Genomic DNA, 17,094 nt, shown 5'->3' with positions numbered 1-17,094 from the left:
CCAGCAAAACTAGTCCCCACTTTTTTTTTTTTTTCTCCAAATGATTTTGAGTTTTGTTCCACATTGTTCTACCTCTCTATCAAGGATCTCCTACATAGATTCCCTTCCAAGTGGATGACAGTGGTAGCCGGGCACCATCTAGTTCTTCTGGTCTCATAGTTGTATAGGCTGCAGATCAGATGGTGTTCCAGTTGCTAGGTGTAATTGTTTCCATGAATTTTGGTTTTCTTCCTTCTTCTTTGCTCTGAACGAGGAGAGACCCATCGTTGCATCTAGATGGCAGCTTGCTACCTTTTAAGATCCCAGTCACTACTCACCAAAGTAGGAGGTGGAACAATGTTTTGTGTAGTATGTTATGTCAGTTGAACTTGATGTCCCCTGCAACTGCTATTGATCAGACGGGTCTCTCAGGAGGGGCAGTGAAGTCTGTTCATGTCTGGTATGAAGCCAAAGGCAGAGGGCTGGAGGCATGGCCATGCAGGGAAGAGAGAGCAGTGTGATTGGGGTGGGCACAACATAAGGATGGAATTTCAGCTGGGTATGGGTGCATGATGTACATCTTTATAGGCTAGTTCATACCTGTTCTAAAAGTTTCACTAAAAGTCACTTCTGCCATGAGTCTGAGTTTAGGCGTTGCTCCTCATACAGCCCCAGCAGCAGCCTGTGTGTAGACTATTTGTTCCATCCACATGTAGCCCTACATCAAAAGACATATTCCTTGGGTCTTGTCCCCTCCCTTGTTCTCAGCCCCCTCCATTCCTGGTGCCTCAAGGTGGGAACAGGCCCTGAGCCCCCTAGTGTTCAGTCTTCTCCATTTCTAGTAACTTAGGGTTGGGACAGGCCCTGTGCCCCCTTGTCCTGAGTCCTTTCCCCATAAAACAACCTGGCCCTGATCTCTCCCTCGCCTGTCGTCTGTGTGGATTGCCCCACCATATGGCTGGCTTCCCCTTCATCACTTACAATGTTATATTTAATAAATACCATGTTTGTTTAAGCTGATAGTGACTTTTATTACAAATAAAGCATGATTGATTTTCTCTTGGTATTTTTGTGGACACCCGTTTCTTCTCAAAAAAGTGTCCTTGGGCACATCAAAGTAGCTCCTCAGTGCTGATGTGCACATCCTGACTGGCACATAACCATTGTTTCTCCAGGGGTGGATCTCATCGCTACCTTCTATGGCTGCCTGTACTGCGGCTGCGTGCCTGTCACCGTGAGGCCCCCACACCCTCAGAACCTGGCTACCACACTACCCACCGTCAAGATGATTGTGGAGGTGCGCGGCATATGTCCTGATGCGGCACACTCCCTCAACAGAGTTCACAGGAGATGGGACAGCTTGGAGAGCATGGTGGCCTCCTTCTTGCCCTGGTGGTGTGGTTTCACTTGGCCTGACACTACTGTGCTCTGTGCAGGTTAGCAAGTCTGCATGTGTCCTCACAACCCAGGCTATCATGCGGCTGCTCAAGTCCAAGGAGGCTGCTGCTGCCGTGGACATTAGGACCTGGCCAACCATCTTAGACACAGGTACAAGCCAGCCTGTACTTGCCAGGATGGGCCTTTTCTGTTCTTTGTTATGGGGATTGCACTGTTGCCAACAGCAAACATTAAGTGAATGGGGAGGACACTGCTAGATGCATACCTCAGTAACTATGGCCTCACAATGTGATGGCAGCATTTATTTGAGTGATGTCCACATTACAGTATGGTCTCCTAGTGTTTCTGTCTAGCCAGCATGGCCTGTATGCCCCTAAGTCCACCCTGCTTATGCCCCGGTGATGTGGATCCTGGCTCTGCTCCTTTCGTTGCCCCGTGTGACAACCCACTCACCAGTTTGTCAGTGGTCTGAGGCTTCCTGTTGCCCTCTTGCAACACAGTTCCCACGGTGCTCCCCAGTATCATTACCTGTCATTGGTGGATGCTGCTGTGTCCTTTTTGTCATTAATCTGACTCCCCTGACTGTAGTCAACTTGGTAAAGTCTGGCTCAGCTTGGGCAGAGAACACCCTGGCCCCCAGCCATCAAGGTACCCAAGCCAACATCACTCCCTGCCTACCCTAGCTGTGCTCACCATATACGGCTGTGTTCTGAGCACCTGGCTGGAAAGCAGATCGGGTATATCTCTCTTGTGCCTAGTAGACAGTGGAAGTACAAGATACCTCCTTTAAGCCAAGTCTGGACCTTTATGCTATCATCAGGCCCAGAGCTGGTTGGTGTTGGGACAGCTGCTGTGGAACAGGGTGTATGGCCCTGGAGCAGACCACCTGGGAGGGCCCCTCATTGCCCTTGCACGCAGTGAATGCCACCTTTGCCCCACCAAGCCAGCTTGTGTCTGCCATTCTTGTGGTTGGGGTTCTTGGATCAACCAGGGCTCTGCCACAGGTTTTGTGAACTTTGACAAGTGCCTTATTTTCTGTCTTAGAAATTAAGGCACTTCTGTCCAGAGGCTGTTCCCTCCCTTTCCCCTCGCCTGCCTTCATTGGCCACAGCGAGCCCAGTGTGGTCTTGGTGGGCCCAGGCATGTTTTTTGTGAAGGCCTGGAGGTTTTATGTTGTCAGAATATGCACTGTAACACGCTCCTGATGCTCCTGCCTGACAGATGACATACCAAAAAAGAAGGTCGCCAGCATCTTTAGGCCCCCATCCCCAGATGTGCTTGCATACTTGGATTTCAGCGTATCTACCACAGGGATCCTAGCAGGCGTGAAGGTGGGTCTATCCAACTGTGATTGCCAGGAAGTAGAGGGAGCAATAGTACTGTCCCTAAAAGTATGGTTAAACACCTACAGGCCCAGCGTGAGGTGAGCCTGACAGTAGTACATGTTATATGTGTTGCATTAACATCTAAAATCTCTGATTTAAGGATGTTGTCTTTGAGAAGGTGGCTTTGATGAAGCCATTTCCTTAGTTGGAGCTAAGCACTTAGCTGAAAATTCTTTATTATCCTGAAACTTTGTTTTGTAGATTTTTAACATGCCATGTCCTGGGTATTGCTTAGGTTAGAAGGGGATAGAGCAGTTATCAAAATCTTAGCTAGCCATATGCGTACTAAACAGTCAGTGTACTGTGGGATATTTGGAGCTGCATGCCTGCCTCGTGTATGGCGGAGTTTGAAAACTGCATTAAGTGAGTCTTTTGTTCTGTTCTCAGATGTCACATGCAGCCACCAGCGCCTTGTGCCGCTCCATAAAGCTGCAGTGTGAGCTCTACCCCTCACGCCAGATCGCCATTTGCCTCGACCCCTACTGTGGCCTTGGCTTTGCCCTGTGGTGCCTGTGCAGGTAAGCGTTCCTGTGTAGGTGGGTGTTTCATTGTAGATGTTTGGTGCCCTGTGGTGGGCTCAGCCTTTGGTGTCTGTGCAGGTAGGTGCTTATGTGTAGGTAGATGTTCCTACACAGGTGGGTGGGCTCTCTGCAGTGGCATCCCTTTGTGGTACCTGTGCAGGTAAGCACACTTACACAAGTGAGTGCTTGTGTGCAGGTGGGTGGGAGCCCTGGGGTGGCCTCCCCCTTGGTGCCTGTGTAGGTGGGCTCATGGTGATACATCATGTAAACGAAAGAAATTGACTATGTGTGTGTTTGGGAGTGGGTAGAGTCTGAGTGTGAAATTAAGTAAAATGCATAAAAATACACAAAATAGAATCCAGTAGTAGTAGTTGGGGAAAAAAAAAACACTTTATCCCTTCAAGTATTAGGAAGTGACAATGCATCTTTCAGAGTGGATGCTGTTTGTCCCGATACAGTGGGCCACTTTCCCTGTACTGTTTCAGGACATGGCTAGAGAGTGTGGGGAGGATTCTAGATCCATGCTCCCAAATGCTTGACACAGCCCCATGCTTGTCTGTTGCAGTGTCTACTCAGGACACCAGTCTGTCCTGGTGCCCCCTCTGGAGCTAGAGAGCAACGTCTCACTATGGCTGTCTGCAGTCAGTCAGTACAAGGCCCGTGTCACCTTCTGCTCCTACTCAGTGATGGAGATGTGCACCAAGGGCCTGGGCACACAGACAGGTGCTCTCAGGGTGAGTGCACCAACAGGGTGAGGGGTGAGGGTCACAAGGTGACAGTACATATCTGTAGGATAAGGAGTTACAGAGTAACCTGCAGGATTAATCTGCAGGGTCATAGGGTGAGGGGTCATGCAATAGTTAGGTACTTCCACAGGCTTACAGGATGAGGAGTCACAGGGTGACTGCCATGTTTGTAGAGTCATGTTTGCAGGGTCATGGGCTGAGTGCATATTCATGGACAAGTGCCACAGAAATGTCCTGGTGGCTTCATGTGTCCTGATGGCTTCCCTACACCACCTTGTTTGTCTTTCCCTTATCTCTTCTTCAGGAAGGGGTTGGCTGCAGGGACTCTTAAACTGGCCACATGCTAGGACCCTGGGAAGTTTTAAAATAATAAACGACTCCCAAGCCTCCTTCTTGGAATTTGTGGAAATTGGAAGAACCCCTTTCCCGGTGCACGTTATCCTTCTCTAGACCCTGCTGTGCCCAGTCATGCTCTGCCCAATGCAGGCTGTGCTTGCGTCTTCTTGCGTAGCCCTTCTACATCTTCCTTGACAGGCCATGCAGGGGCCAGGGAGAGAATGTGAAGGGGGAGCCAACTGGACAGCCCACAGGGGTAGCCTTGGAGGGGGTGCCCTGCATCAGAGGGGGTGGGGAGGAGTATGGGAGATGCAGGCCTGGAACTAGATAGCACAGTCAGTGGTGCATCTTTGAACAGTCATTTCAGGGACCCCACAAAGTGAGGGGCTGGAGGTGCAGGCCACTGCAGGAGGTCAGGGAGGAGACTGGTGGGTCTTGATGGATCCTAGCAGTACCATGGAGGGTCGGATCAAGGGCAGATGTCAGAGGGACTAGCTGAAAGTGAGGGCCACAGATAAATGTCAGAGAGGAGTTGAGGGGAAGCTCAACACCAAGAGACTCCACCTTAGAAGGTTAATGGCAGTCACTAGCTCTAACCTGGCCATCCTCCTAGCAACCCATGGCAAGATGAAGTCATTGTCCGTACACTTTTGCACCTACAGGACACAGAAGAACCAGAGACCCTCCCAGCATCTCCCAGCCAGTTGGGTTAGTGGATTGCCTAAGGCCTGCAATGTCTCCTGCAGAAGGAGGGTTCAGGGACAGCTCCACTTTGGGCTCACTGCTAGGTCCTCATGGACCTGGGGCAGGAGAGAGTGTAAGGAGACATCAGTGCAGGAGGAGGGCAGAAATAGAGCACAATGCAATGGGTTGAATGTTAGTGTTTCAGCCCTTAGAATTCAGAAGGAACCACAGGGGCCAAGGAGAGGAAAGGGCTTTGTTTCCAGCCCAGCTTTAGTGGTTGGCCAGACCTGGGGTCTGATGTGTGATCCCCACCCAGAAGTTCCCAGCAGGGTCCTAAGTGTCTTCACCCAGCATGGACCCGACTGCCACTTCTCCACAGATGCGAGGTGTGAACCTGTCCTGTGTGCGTACCTGCATGGTGGTGGCGGAGGAGCGACCTCGCATCACCCTGACACAGTCCTTCTCCAAGCTCTTCAAAGACCTGGGCCTATCGGCACGTGCTGTGAGCACCACCTTTGGGTGCAGGGTCAATGTGGCCATCTGCTTGCAGGTGAGAGTGTGCCCACCTGGGGCTGTGGTACTCCATCTCCACATGGTTGGTGGGCAGTTTTCTAATAACCTAGGCAAGAAATGTGGATCAAGCTTCTTAGAGCTTCTTGCCCCATCTGATTCTCCTCCTGAAATTTTGATGATATATTTGTAATTGGTTTTTTAGCTTTGAGACCTAGGAAGGCTTGCTTTATTTTAAAAGATACTCTATTCTCATTGATGAACAAAGACTTATTTGGAGAAAAACACAAATAGTTTTTTAACAGTGACTGTTATCTTGCCTATAAGAATCTCTAAGTTAATCATTAAAAAGACTAGGCTATCTGATTGGGTAGAGATTGGTAGAATCCAAGAGACTATGGCCCTTAGTCACCCTTAGAACTGAACTGACTCCTGTGGCTCAACTTACAGCCAAGCAGTAGACAGGAGACAGGTCTCTAAGATGAACAATAACACCAGGTAAGTATGCATTTTTAGGACAGTCAGCAATTTGAGATAAAAAAGGCAGCATTTGCTCAGGGACAAAGTTCAGAAGGCAAGAAGGGAGGGATAGGAAAGAAGGACACATGGAAATGGGGAACACAGGAAATGAAAAAAAAAATCTCTAAGTTGGATATAAGATGCAATTATGTTTTAAAACATGAATGATCTATTTTATTATCTTAAGCTTCTAGTAATTTTAGATAGAAACGTCTATAAATGTGATCATTTTTATTGCCCCAAACTGATTTTTGAAGCCTTGAGGTATTTTACATGCTGAAAAGAAATAGTTTCAGAAACTGAGTATCCAGGGCTATTTAGAGATACTTTAGTTGACTAGGTTTCTTTCCAGATTTTGTGTTGGTATCTCAATTTCTTTTTTCTAAAACATCTTAAAACCAAACAGCATGTTAAATGGCCCACTGTTGAATGCCTTCCTCACTCACATGGTATGGGAGTCATTGGGAGGAGAAGGCATCATCCTGAGCCAGCACCACCCAAAACAGAGCCCAGGGCTGGGACTGTTTCAGTTAACAGAACGTTTGACTGGTCTCGTCCCTTTCCTCAGAGCCCTGCTGCCCCTGGCCAGCATGTGCCAGACTAGAGCACAAGCCATATCTTAACTGTAGAAAATGTGTTTGTTATGGCAACATTGTCCTGTGTCCCTATCATTGCTGCTGATGCCCTTGACCATGCAAAGAATGCTGAGCTCTCCCTGTGTGGCAGGAGGAGACTGGGCAAGGCCTTTTTTCAAGGCCTAGAATGTCTTTTCTGCTCCTAAAATGTGCACTTGGGCCCTGGGTGCTACCATGCTTACACTTGACCACAGTGCTACACCAAAAGCGTGTGCTGTGCTTTAGTCTATTCCATTTGTCAACACGTGTATAACACGTGTGGGATGTGTGGAATTACAGCAGGGTTGCAAAAGTGTACTTGGAGACCACGTTTGTTCTTTAAGTGATGCATTTTGTTCTCTCTATGTATTTCTCATGTTCCTGCTGCCTTCTGTGTGTGTCTCCTCGTGGCTGTCTCCTCTCTGTCCCCGCTCTCCTGGCCTCCCTTACCTCTGTCAGCCAAACAGGCTGGGAAAGCTGGCTGAGCAGGTACGACCTCATGTGCCCGTGCCCCACTCCTCTGCTTCAGATAAACCAGTGCCGCTTTCACTGTCTTACTCTGCTTATAGTGAATGTTACTTGACATGTTATAATAACTCCTTTGTAACTAAATGTAAGAGTAAAACTGTTTTTTTAAAAAATGAATGTTCACAGCATTGCCTTGAGAGGAAGGGCATTGTTTAGTTTCAATGCAGGAGTCTTGTTTTAATTCCAGAAAAGATGTAGTATGTTGTCTGGGATTTTCAGAAAATGAAGTCAGTGTTTGTTTGATTTGATATTCTTTAATAAGATGGTACATGGTATCCTTCAATCAGTCAGAATGAATGTCATCGGTGAAAAGAGAGAGATTGAGGACTATCATCCCTTCATCTCTCAGAGAATCTCTGCCATGCTCAGTCCTTATAGACTCAAGTCGGGTAGTATGAGGCCATCATACCCTGGGCAACTGGTGGAAATACTCCCCAGAATCCAGTGAAGCTGTTTCCATCATAGTCTAGAGCTCAGTGGGGATAGGACATACTAGAGCTGTAATTTTAGTTTGCGTAGTTGACATGTTCATCCACTATCACCACATACCAGCCTGGCACCAGGGACCATGAGCCCTTTGGGCAGAGCTTGCAGCAACTGTTGGTCTCAGGACAAACCATATGGCTGTGCCATGGATATAGAGGCTCTGAGCCAGGGCTAGCAGGAAAGCCCCAAGTAGAATTCACTCTGCTGCTCTCCTTCTAGGGCACAGCTGGCCCGGACCCAACGACAGTGTATGTGGACATGAGGGCACTACGCCATGACAGGTAACCTTCCCACCCCTTACCTTGGTGGGTCTGCTCCCCATCACATGGTGAACATCAGGCATAGTCTACTGTCTGTGGCCCTCCCAGGCCCCATGAGCATGGCAGGACACTGGCTAGAGCAAAGGGGCCTCAGCTGCCCAAGGAGCAGAAGAACCTGTGTCCCCATGGCTCCATGGATGTCCAAATAAGCAGCAGGAACAGCAGTGGTGGAACATTTGATATGTAGCTTTCTATAGGTAAGGGTGGAAGACAAGCCAATGAATGCCAAAGGCTTTCTAGGCAATCCTGTATGGGACCATGTGCTGGGTGGCTGTGGCATATGGTCTGTGTTCAGATGCTATTCAGGGCACCCCCAGCTTTCAGACTCAGATCCCAATTTTGGACTCTCAGATTGGCCTCATTCTAGCCTGACATTAACATGGGTGGGTTGTCAGGGTGCTAAGAGCCAGCCAAGTTCATGGAGAACCAAGAGGACACATAAACCGTGTTCCTGTGCAGACCTGTGCCAGGTCAGTTGGGCAGGGAACACTAGCAATGTGCAGTGTGCAGAGGCATGCAGGCATCAGTGCTGACCCGTGGGCTGTGGGGACCCTCAGCGTGTGGCCTGTTCTGCGTGACCCTCCAAAGCCAGTGCCCACAACAGGCAGTATTAATGGGCTGACATCCTTGGTACTGTCAACAGATGAACAGACATTATGATCATCAACTCCAGTCACTTCACAATCTGTTTAGAAATGACCATCTGTGTGGTCAGTTTATTCTGACGTTTTTCCCTTGTTAATTCCAGGGTGCGTTTGGTAGAACGGGGTTCTCCACACAGCCTGCCATTGATGGAGTCTGGAAAGGTAAGGGAAGCTCAGACTTGCATTCTACTATACATCTCTTTCCTTTCTGTCGCAGACATCAGTTGAGGATGATGCTGGGAGCCACAAAGACTCTCATGAGCATCATCAGTGCATGGTTGGGGAGGGTTGGGCTCATGTGGACACCTCCGTTCCCTTTTACTCCAGATACACAGAAATGACACTTTACATCTGTAAGTAAATATCTGAGCTTAAATCAAGAAAGGGAGAAAACAAGGCAACTTGTGGTGACAGAAATAATGACTGAAATGTTTTATACACACTCAGTAGAAATTTCCTTGGGAGAGGGGAGAGAAGACTGGGGCTAAGGAAACTAGTGCTGAGAATTCTCAGCACTGAGGACACAGACAGGTGAAAGATGATGGGTATGCTGAGCCCCAGGCAGGAGCAGTGTACAACATTAGACAGAAGCATATATCAAGTCTGGTGAGTGTGAATCATACTTTTTGTCATAATGAAAGGACGTGGTTTAAATATGAACTTGAACAGAGTTGGATGGGTGGACTGAACACATTGTAAAGTACCAGCTGGCTCATTCAGCTCAATATGGCAGCCTGAGCCTCACACCCACTTCCTGCATTTGCTAGATACTCACTGAAATTACCAAGTAAACCCTGGAAACCAGAGGACTGTATACTTAAACTTATGTGTTGCATGGTGCAGATGGGTGGGCCAGAGCAGCTCGGTGCTAGGGGTGGAGGCACTTAACTAAGCAGGAAGGGCTACAGATAGCACTGGCCTGGTGTGGGCAACAGTTTGTCAATGCCAACCCCTTGGGAGCCTGTGAGGAACCTGCCTCACTTGTGGCTGTGTTTTCATTACCTGTCTTAGCAGTAAAACCAAAAACCAAACTGGAAGAGTAAAACCAAAAACCAAACCCACTGCCACCGAGTTGATTTGGATTCATAGTGACCCCCATTGGGTGTCCGAGGCCGTAAATCTTTACGGAAGTAGATTGCCTCATCTTCCTTCTGTGGAGCACCTAGTAGGTTTGAACCACCACCTTCTGATTAGCAGTCAAGAATAGGTGCTCCAGGAGGGAAGGGAAAGGAACACTGCTAGAGAGGTAGAGACAAGTAGTGATTTGGGTGAAGGGAAAATCAGTATACCAAAAGCAAGTGACCAACTCAATAACACTAAGGAAAAAGAAAACACAGAGAGGTGCACAAGAGGTACAGACAACAAAGATAAACCCTTTTACATACACAATATTGTGTTATCAGGGATAACAAACACTAATCTACAGATAAATAGGTAGATAGGCTGAATGATCAGGAATGTTTAGGCAAAAGGGAATATACCCATGACTATATAAAAGGTTGGTGGATGATATTTCTATATATACGTTTTTGTATGTGCTGTAAGAATGTCCATATAACTGGAACTGACAGAGGGCGAAGTTATGATGACTTCTTAGGCGGAGTCAACCACCTGATGGAGTGAATTGTTGGACCTGCGAGCTCAGGACCATGGTCAAAGGGGACATCAAGCTCAAAAATACTACACAAAAATGTTCTACCTCCTACTTTCGTGAGTAGTGACTGAGTCTTAGAAGCTTGCAAGTGGCCATCTAGATGCAACAGTGGTTCTCTCCTTGTCCAGAGCAAAGCAGAAAGAAGAAAATCAAAGACTCCTGGAAGCAATCGGTCCAGGGGACTAGTGGACCATTTTGTCTTCAGCCTCTATTACCATGAGACCAGAAGAACCAGATGGTGCCCAGCTACCACTGCCAACCATTCGGAAAGGGATCAGTACAGGAGATCCTGGATAGAGTGGGAGAACAATGTGGAACAAAACTCAAAACCATAAAAAAAAGACCAGGTTTACTGGTCTGATAGAGCCTGGTGAAATCCCCAAGATATGGCCCCCTAGTTACCCTTCAGGTCTAGAATTGAACTCACTCCCATGGCTTCCAGCCAAACAATAGACAGGCATATAGGGTAAACGTTTACATCAGGTTCATACACTCTTTAGAACTATCAATCATGGGCAAACAGAAGGACAATATTTGCACAGGGAGATATCTTAGGAAGTAGGAATGCATAGGAAAGGAGGATACAAGGAAGAAGTAACTATAGGGAGGAAGTGGGAAGAGAGCTGTTACATTGTACGGAATTGTAGTCAGTGTCGTGAAATGAAATGTGTATGAACTGTTGTGTGTAAAATGAATTTTCTCTGTAAACTTTCACTCAGATCACAATAAAAATTAAATAAATAAAAGAGTAGGTGCTCCAAAATATTTCCCAAATGTAAGAACAAGTGAATGAATGGGTGAATGAGGAAATAAGTGGATGAGTGAATGAGTGAAGGAATGTGTGAACACACAGATGCAACAGAGAGTTGTGCAAGGTCTTGAGAAGTACACCACCCACATGCCCCTTTTCAGAAAGGTACTCTTAAGTAAGCCAGCTGAGACAGGACTCATGAGTGTAATGACTCAAGAACAGAGAAACGTGGTCCCTGGACAACATGAGGTTTATGGACTTTTCTGCCTTTTTCTGAGCACATGTACAAATGCATTTTCATTAACCAGAGCTCACGTTCCACAAAGTCTTGCTTTGCCTTTTTTTTTTTGTAAACTTAAGCTTATTTTCCCTGTGTCCTGAAGCCTTAAGCAAATCTTCTTAGTGCCTGTTAATCTATCATATATCCTGCACTATCATTTTTTTTTTTTCATGCACTGTGATTTTTCAGCCATCCCTTTTGTTAGACTTTTTCCCTCTCATACTTTGCTATTACAAATAATTTGGGCCTGATTTGCTTTTTGGAAAGAGAAGTCTGACTTTGGGGTTCAGGTAGACCACGTAGGGAAGAAGTCAGAGGCTACAACAGCATCCAGGAGGCAGGGTGATCCCAGCAGGGCAGGGCATGAAAAGGGCACAACAATGGATGGGAAAGAAGGTCTGGCACTGACCCAGGTGTCATGGGAAGAGCAACCATATCCTGTGCTCCCACCTGCCTTCCTATGACTCCTCACATCTGCCCAAGGTGCACACAGTCGACAGGTGACCAGGCCCAGTGTAGCCCAGGTGGCTCAACCTCAAGCCCTGGAGAGACTAAGACCTTTTCCCTGCAGTGTTTTCCATAGTACTAGGACAAGTGTAGAGCACTGGATAGGAGGTGGCGGCCTCTGTCCCTTGGAATTGGCATAGGGTAGGCTGCCAGCAGCTAGTCTCAAGATGGAGAACTTGCTGCCAAGGACAAGTAGAAAGAGGCTCAGTGGAGTCTGCCTGAGGAGGGCTGCGAGCCCATGAGCCAGCAAGGTTGGGCTCTGCAGCCCTGAGCATTGAGTCTCTAAATGGAGGGGTAGCTGATTGGGAAACATTCTGTGATCTAATGAGAGTTTAAAGTAGACTCCTCACCTCTGCACTAAACAAGATCCAATCTTAGGAACTGAAGTAGTTACTAAGATTCAGTTTTATTTTTACCTTAATGTCTCTTGTTTCTTTAAAAATTAACTCAAATTGGGAATGCTTTCTTCACTTCCAGCCAGTCATATATATATTAAATTAGCTTCCCAAGGATTTTTTTAGAAAATAATTTAATCAGAAGTGCCTTACATAGTGTTTTCTTTAACATGGGACTCAATTTTCTTTCCAGATCCTCCCGGGGGTGAAGGTCATTATTGCGCACACCGAAACCAAAGGGCCCCTTGGAGACTCACATTTGGGAGAGGTGAGCATTGCTAGGGCTCAGCAGGGAGGGAGAGGGGCTCTGTGGAAGTGGGGTCCATGCATGTACCCTGAGTTTCAGCCCTCTAGTGTTACTGCTCTTTACTTTCCTTATCTTTCTGCCCAGATACAGGATTTCTCAACCCTTTGAGATACAGATTCCTTTGGGATCTGCTGGAAGCTGTTTGACCCTGTGAACATGTACATCCCTGTCCCCACCACCATGTGGGATTACTAATGTCCCCACACCCTCCCCCAAGGGTTCTGTGCAGCTCTACAGCTTATGCTGCCACTGCCAGCAGAGGGAACCCCAAGATTTGAGGTCTTTGGGGTGAGGGGAGCTGCTCAGGAATAAGCAGCAGGAGAGTGGAGTGAGTGACTGCTGTGAGCAGAACACCTCCAGCTGTTCTAAAAAAGCAGTTGCTTGCCCAGCCAGGAGCCTACCCAAAGAGGGCTGTGGAGAGGGGCTAGCATTTGACAGGAAAGGCAGAAGGAGCTGGGACTTCAGTGCTGGTGTAAGGGGCCCTCAGGCAGCCAGGCCAAGTTTGTCAAGGCGACAGAGATGCCCAGAGAAATGGTCTCTGTGGGTGTGAGTAGTAGGGGAAACCTGCCTCCTGTCTCATCTGCCATGCCCTTCTCTCTTGAGGTGAGGTGTTCATGTGAGAGTACAGGCTACAGGGTGGAAGGTGGCATTCTTCACTTTGGGCTTGTTTTAAAGAATGCCCAGGACAGTCCTCAGGCTCTCACCTTTGCTGAGCTGTAGCTGAGGACCAACTGGTAGCATGTTTCGCATCTCCAGAGTGCCTACTGTCATTGCGCGGCTGTGGTCCTCTGTGTTCAGCACATTCATACCTGTGTGCTCCACAGATGCAGGCTTGTTATGCCAGCCCTTTTGCTATGACATGATTCTACATGGCTGCACATGTCCCATTCTGCTAGTGACCTCATTAGTACAACTTGTCCCTGTTGTGGACATGAAGATGGTTTCCAGCTTTTTCTTAATTATGAACAGCAGCCTTTTTGATCTGAGGAACGTTGTGTTACATCTTGGGCTCATTCATGCAGGACAGAGACCTACAAATGTCATTCCTGGGCCAAAGGAGAGGAAGACTTTACTGAAGGAGTTTTTTTTTTCTTTGTTTCTTATAACTTTTTATTGTGATTTGGGTAAAAGTTTACAGAGCAAATTGGTTTGTACATTCTGGTTTTTTTTTTTTTTTTTTAATTGTGGTTTGGGTGAAAGTTTACAGAGCAAATTCACTTACTTTTTTTTTCTTCTTTTTTTTTTATTGTGATTTGGGTGAAAATTTACAGAGCAAATTCACTTTCCATACAGCAGTTCATATACACTTTGTCTCATGACATTGACTACAATTTACCCCAATGCAACAGCTCCCCTCCCACTTTCTCCTGATAGTTACCTCTTCCCTGTGTCCATCCTTCCATGCACTCCTGGCCCCTGAGCTGTCTCCTTGTGCATAAACAGCCTTTCTTTCTCCCATGATTGTTCTCTCCAAGGAGTGTATCTACCTTGGGTAAATGTTCACCTCATATGCCTGTCTTTTGTTTGGCTGGAAGCCACAGGTGTGGGTTCAATTCCAGACTTGAAGGGCAGCTAGGAGCCATAGTCTCAGTGGTTCCACCAGGCTCTATCAGACCAGCAAACCTGGTCCCCCTTTTTTTTTTTCCCAAATGTTTTTGAGTTTTGTTCCACATTGTTCTCCCTCTCTGTCCAGGATCTCCTACATAGATTCCCCTCCAAGTGGTTGACAGTGGTAGCTAGGCACCATCTAGTTCTTCTGGTCTTATAGTCATATAGGCATTTGCCTGTACTTCTAATTTAGCTTCCCAGATAAAAGATACTAAAAATAACACCCTTTCCATGCCACACTGTTTATCAATGTGGAAGAGTCCATAAGAGGTTTTGTGAGTGTTGTTCTTCAGCAGGGCCTGGGTACTGCCGTAAAGCAGCACATTTGTGATGTGTGACATCCTATCCCCTTGGCCCCAGATCTGGGTGAGCAGCCCCCACAACGCCACTGGGTACTACACAGTGTATGGGGAGGAGGCACTGCATGCTGACCACTTCAGTGCCCGGCTGAGCTTTGGAGACACCCAGACAATCTGGGCCAGGACTGGATACCTTGGCTTCCTACGGAGGACGGAGCTCACAGATGCCAGTGGAGGTGAGGATGACCTGGGGCTGCCACAGGGTATGTGAGTGTATCCAGAGTGGAGGGACACTCTGTCCACAGTCCCTCCAAGGCCTTTCTATTATCTGTGGGTTCACCTTGCTGCTCACAGACCACTGTGCAGGGGTGACAAATCCCTGTGATATGCTCCCTCTGTGGCTGCTCTTCATTGTCCTTTGACTGCTGGGGTTGGCTGTCAGGTTCCCAGCAGATCCAGCCCTTCCTAGCAGGCCATATTTACCAACTTGGTGTCAACCAGAATCTCTGTGCTTGTTTAACTAACATGACCATTCTGTCCACGACCCATTCAGAGTTGTAGTTAGTGTATGCAGGACCCTGTTGCCTTAACAGCTAACTGGATCCAATCAGAACTTATAGCCCCTGTAGACGCTGTGTTTCTAGGGATAAAAATAATTTTAAACACATGTTTGTACATGGGCGTAACTTTTCTACTTGCTGTAGAAATAACAGATCTTAATTGATCAGAGTCAGGATAAGCTGCAGTACTTCGGTAAGCCTGTCCCCACAATCTGCAATCCCCTTGATGTTCAGGTGACCAGCTTCTGGTTCAAGAGAGTGTGTGGTTGAGGATAGCACAGACCCATGGGGAGGAAGTCAGGGTGGCTTTGCTGGGGCACGCTGACTTCCTGCATGTTCAAATGTGTGCTCTCACAGAGCGGCACGATGCACTGTATGTCGTCGGATCCCTGGATGAGACACTTGAACTGAGAGGCATGCGGTACCACCCCATCGACATTGAGACCTCAGTGATCCGGGCACACAGGAGCATTGCCGAGTGGTGAGGGCCCTGGGGCTCTGGGGGTGGTGCTGGGCAGTGCACTCTGGAAGTGGGCATCTCTGTTTAAGTACATGCTGGACACTGGAGGGCTGGATGCTACAGGGCCACAATGATGAGTCTAGTACACTTTGTGAGACACACTGCCATTAATTGTTTGGGTTATGTTTGATCTGTTTTTGTGATCAGTTTTAAACCAAGAGAATATCCCCAAATACAAAGGCAAAATGTAAGATATCCACAGTTTTAATCCTGAAATGTTTCTGCTTTTAACATGAGTTTTTTAATTTAAATGATCATGATTCATGATTTCTTCACTTGGTAGAAAGCTTGCATGGGGCAGATATAGCTTCAACATCAAGTCATACTTTTGATTCTTAGTGAAAACTTTATCAAAATACATACCTCTAAAAATACATTTACCATAACTTTTTAGTAGTAATTAAAATATATGCTCCTATTTTGGGAGCTCTGGTAGCATAGTGCCTAAGGCACTTAACTGCTAATCAGAAGACTGGTGGTTCAAACCCACCAGCCACTCCTCAGCAGGAAGATGGGGCAATCTGCTTCCATAGTGATACTGCCTCGGAAACTCAAGGAGGGGTTACTATGAGTTGGGTCCTACTCGACAGCACATAACAACAACAACGACAACATAAAACATGTTTAATGTAACTTTTAAGTAGTAAGTGGTATTAAGCAGCAGTGTCACGTTAATGAACATGCAGCAGTTATTTTTCATTACTGTCATTTGATGCCTATTACTGAATGTCATTGGACACGAGCAGCTGCACCACACCCATTTGACAGTACCTGTCTTGTCACCTGCAGTGCTGTCTTCACTTGGACCAACCTGCTGGTGGTGGTAGTGGAGTTGGAGGGCCTAGAGCAGGACGCGCTGGACCTGGTAGCCCTGGTGACCAATGTGGTGCTGGAAGAGCACTATCTGGTTGTTGGTGTGGTGGTCATCGTGGATCCAGGTGTGATCCCCATCAACTCACGGGGTGAGAAGCAGCGCATGCACCTTAGGGATGGTTTCCTGGCTGACCAGCTGGACCCCATCTATGTCGCCTACAACATGTGATGAAACAGCACACATCCAAGAAGAGAGCATTAAAATGAGATTCTTACAATTGTCATAATTCAGGCTTTAGGGCATTGAAACCAGTCAAAAGTGTCTTAACTTGTGGAAATGCTGATGTGTCTCCAGCCACTAGAGGGAAAGACACCTGTCATCGCAAAATGCCGTCACTCCCTCTGCTGTTACAGATCTGTCTTCACAATTTCCCAGATACCATCTTGGAAAGCATTTCCTGAATTATTTAAAGAAATGTTTTGAATTTGCCAAGGACATTTAGAAAACATGAATGTCAGTGTTTTAACAGGTGGGTGACTGGAAAAGGAAAGGCCCAGTATGGGCAAGGTGAGAAACTGCAGACACGCAGTTGTTCTCTACTGTATCACGAGTTTGCACTTTCTTTAAGCTAAAAATAGAGTTTCTGATTTTTAAAATTGAATTATTTATTCCCACGCCAAATGAGAAATGTATGCTGGAAAAAAAAAAAACCTTCGAGGCCCTTAGTAC

General features: G+C 47.1%; 1 protein-coding gene across 1 annotated transcript in view; it reads left to right on the top strand.

The window, feature by feature from the left end:
* The window catches only part of DIP2A (disco interacting protein 2 homolog A), a 210,749-nt gene extending 194,156 nt beyond the window's left edge, over positions 1-16,593 (top strand). The window contains exons 27-38 of the mRNA XM_007948674.1: positions 1,155-1,276; positions 1,416-1,527; positions 2,599-2,708; positions 3,150-3,280; positions 3,849-4,017; positions 5,429-5,599; positions 7,926-7,987; positions 8,775-8,832; positions 12,451-12,525; positions 14,533-14,707; positions 15,389-15,512; positions 16,341-16,593. Of these exons, the coding sequence (XP_007946865.1) occupies positions 1,155-1,276; positions 1,416-1,527; positions 2,599-2,708; positions 3,150-3,280; positions 3,849-4,017; positions 5,429-5,599; positions 7,926-7,987; positions 8,775-8,832; positions 12,451-12,525; positions 14,533-14,707; positions 15,389-15,512; positions 16,341-16,593 (1,562 nt within the window). The remainder of the gene's footprint in view (positions 1-1,154; positions 1,277-1,415; positions 1,528-2,598; positions 2,709-3,149; positions 3,281-3,848; positions 4,018-5,428; positions 5,600-7,925; positions 7,988-8,774; positions 8,833-12,450; positions 12,526-14,532; positions 14,708-15,388; positions 15,513-16,340) is intronic.
* Positions 16,594-17,094: the final 501 nt, after the last annotated feature.

This window comes from Orycteropus afer, unplaced genomic scaffold (assembly GCF_000298275.1).
Source record: "Orycteropus afer afer isolate SDZICR_OR568_19922 unplaced genomic scaffold, OryAfe1.0 scaffold00219, whole genome shotgun sequence".
In the NCBI taxonomy this organism is placed as follows: domain Eukaryota; kingdom Metazoa; phylum Chordata; class Mammalia; order Tubulidentata; family Orycteropodidae; genus Orycteropus; species Orycteropus afer.
This window is presented reverse-complemented; position numbering and strand designations above follow the sequence as displayed.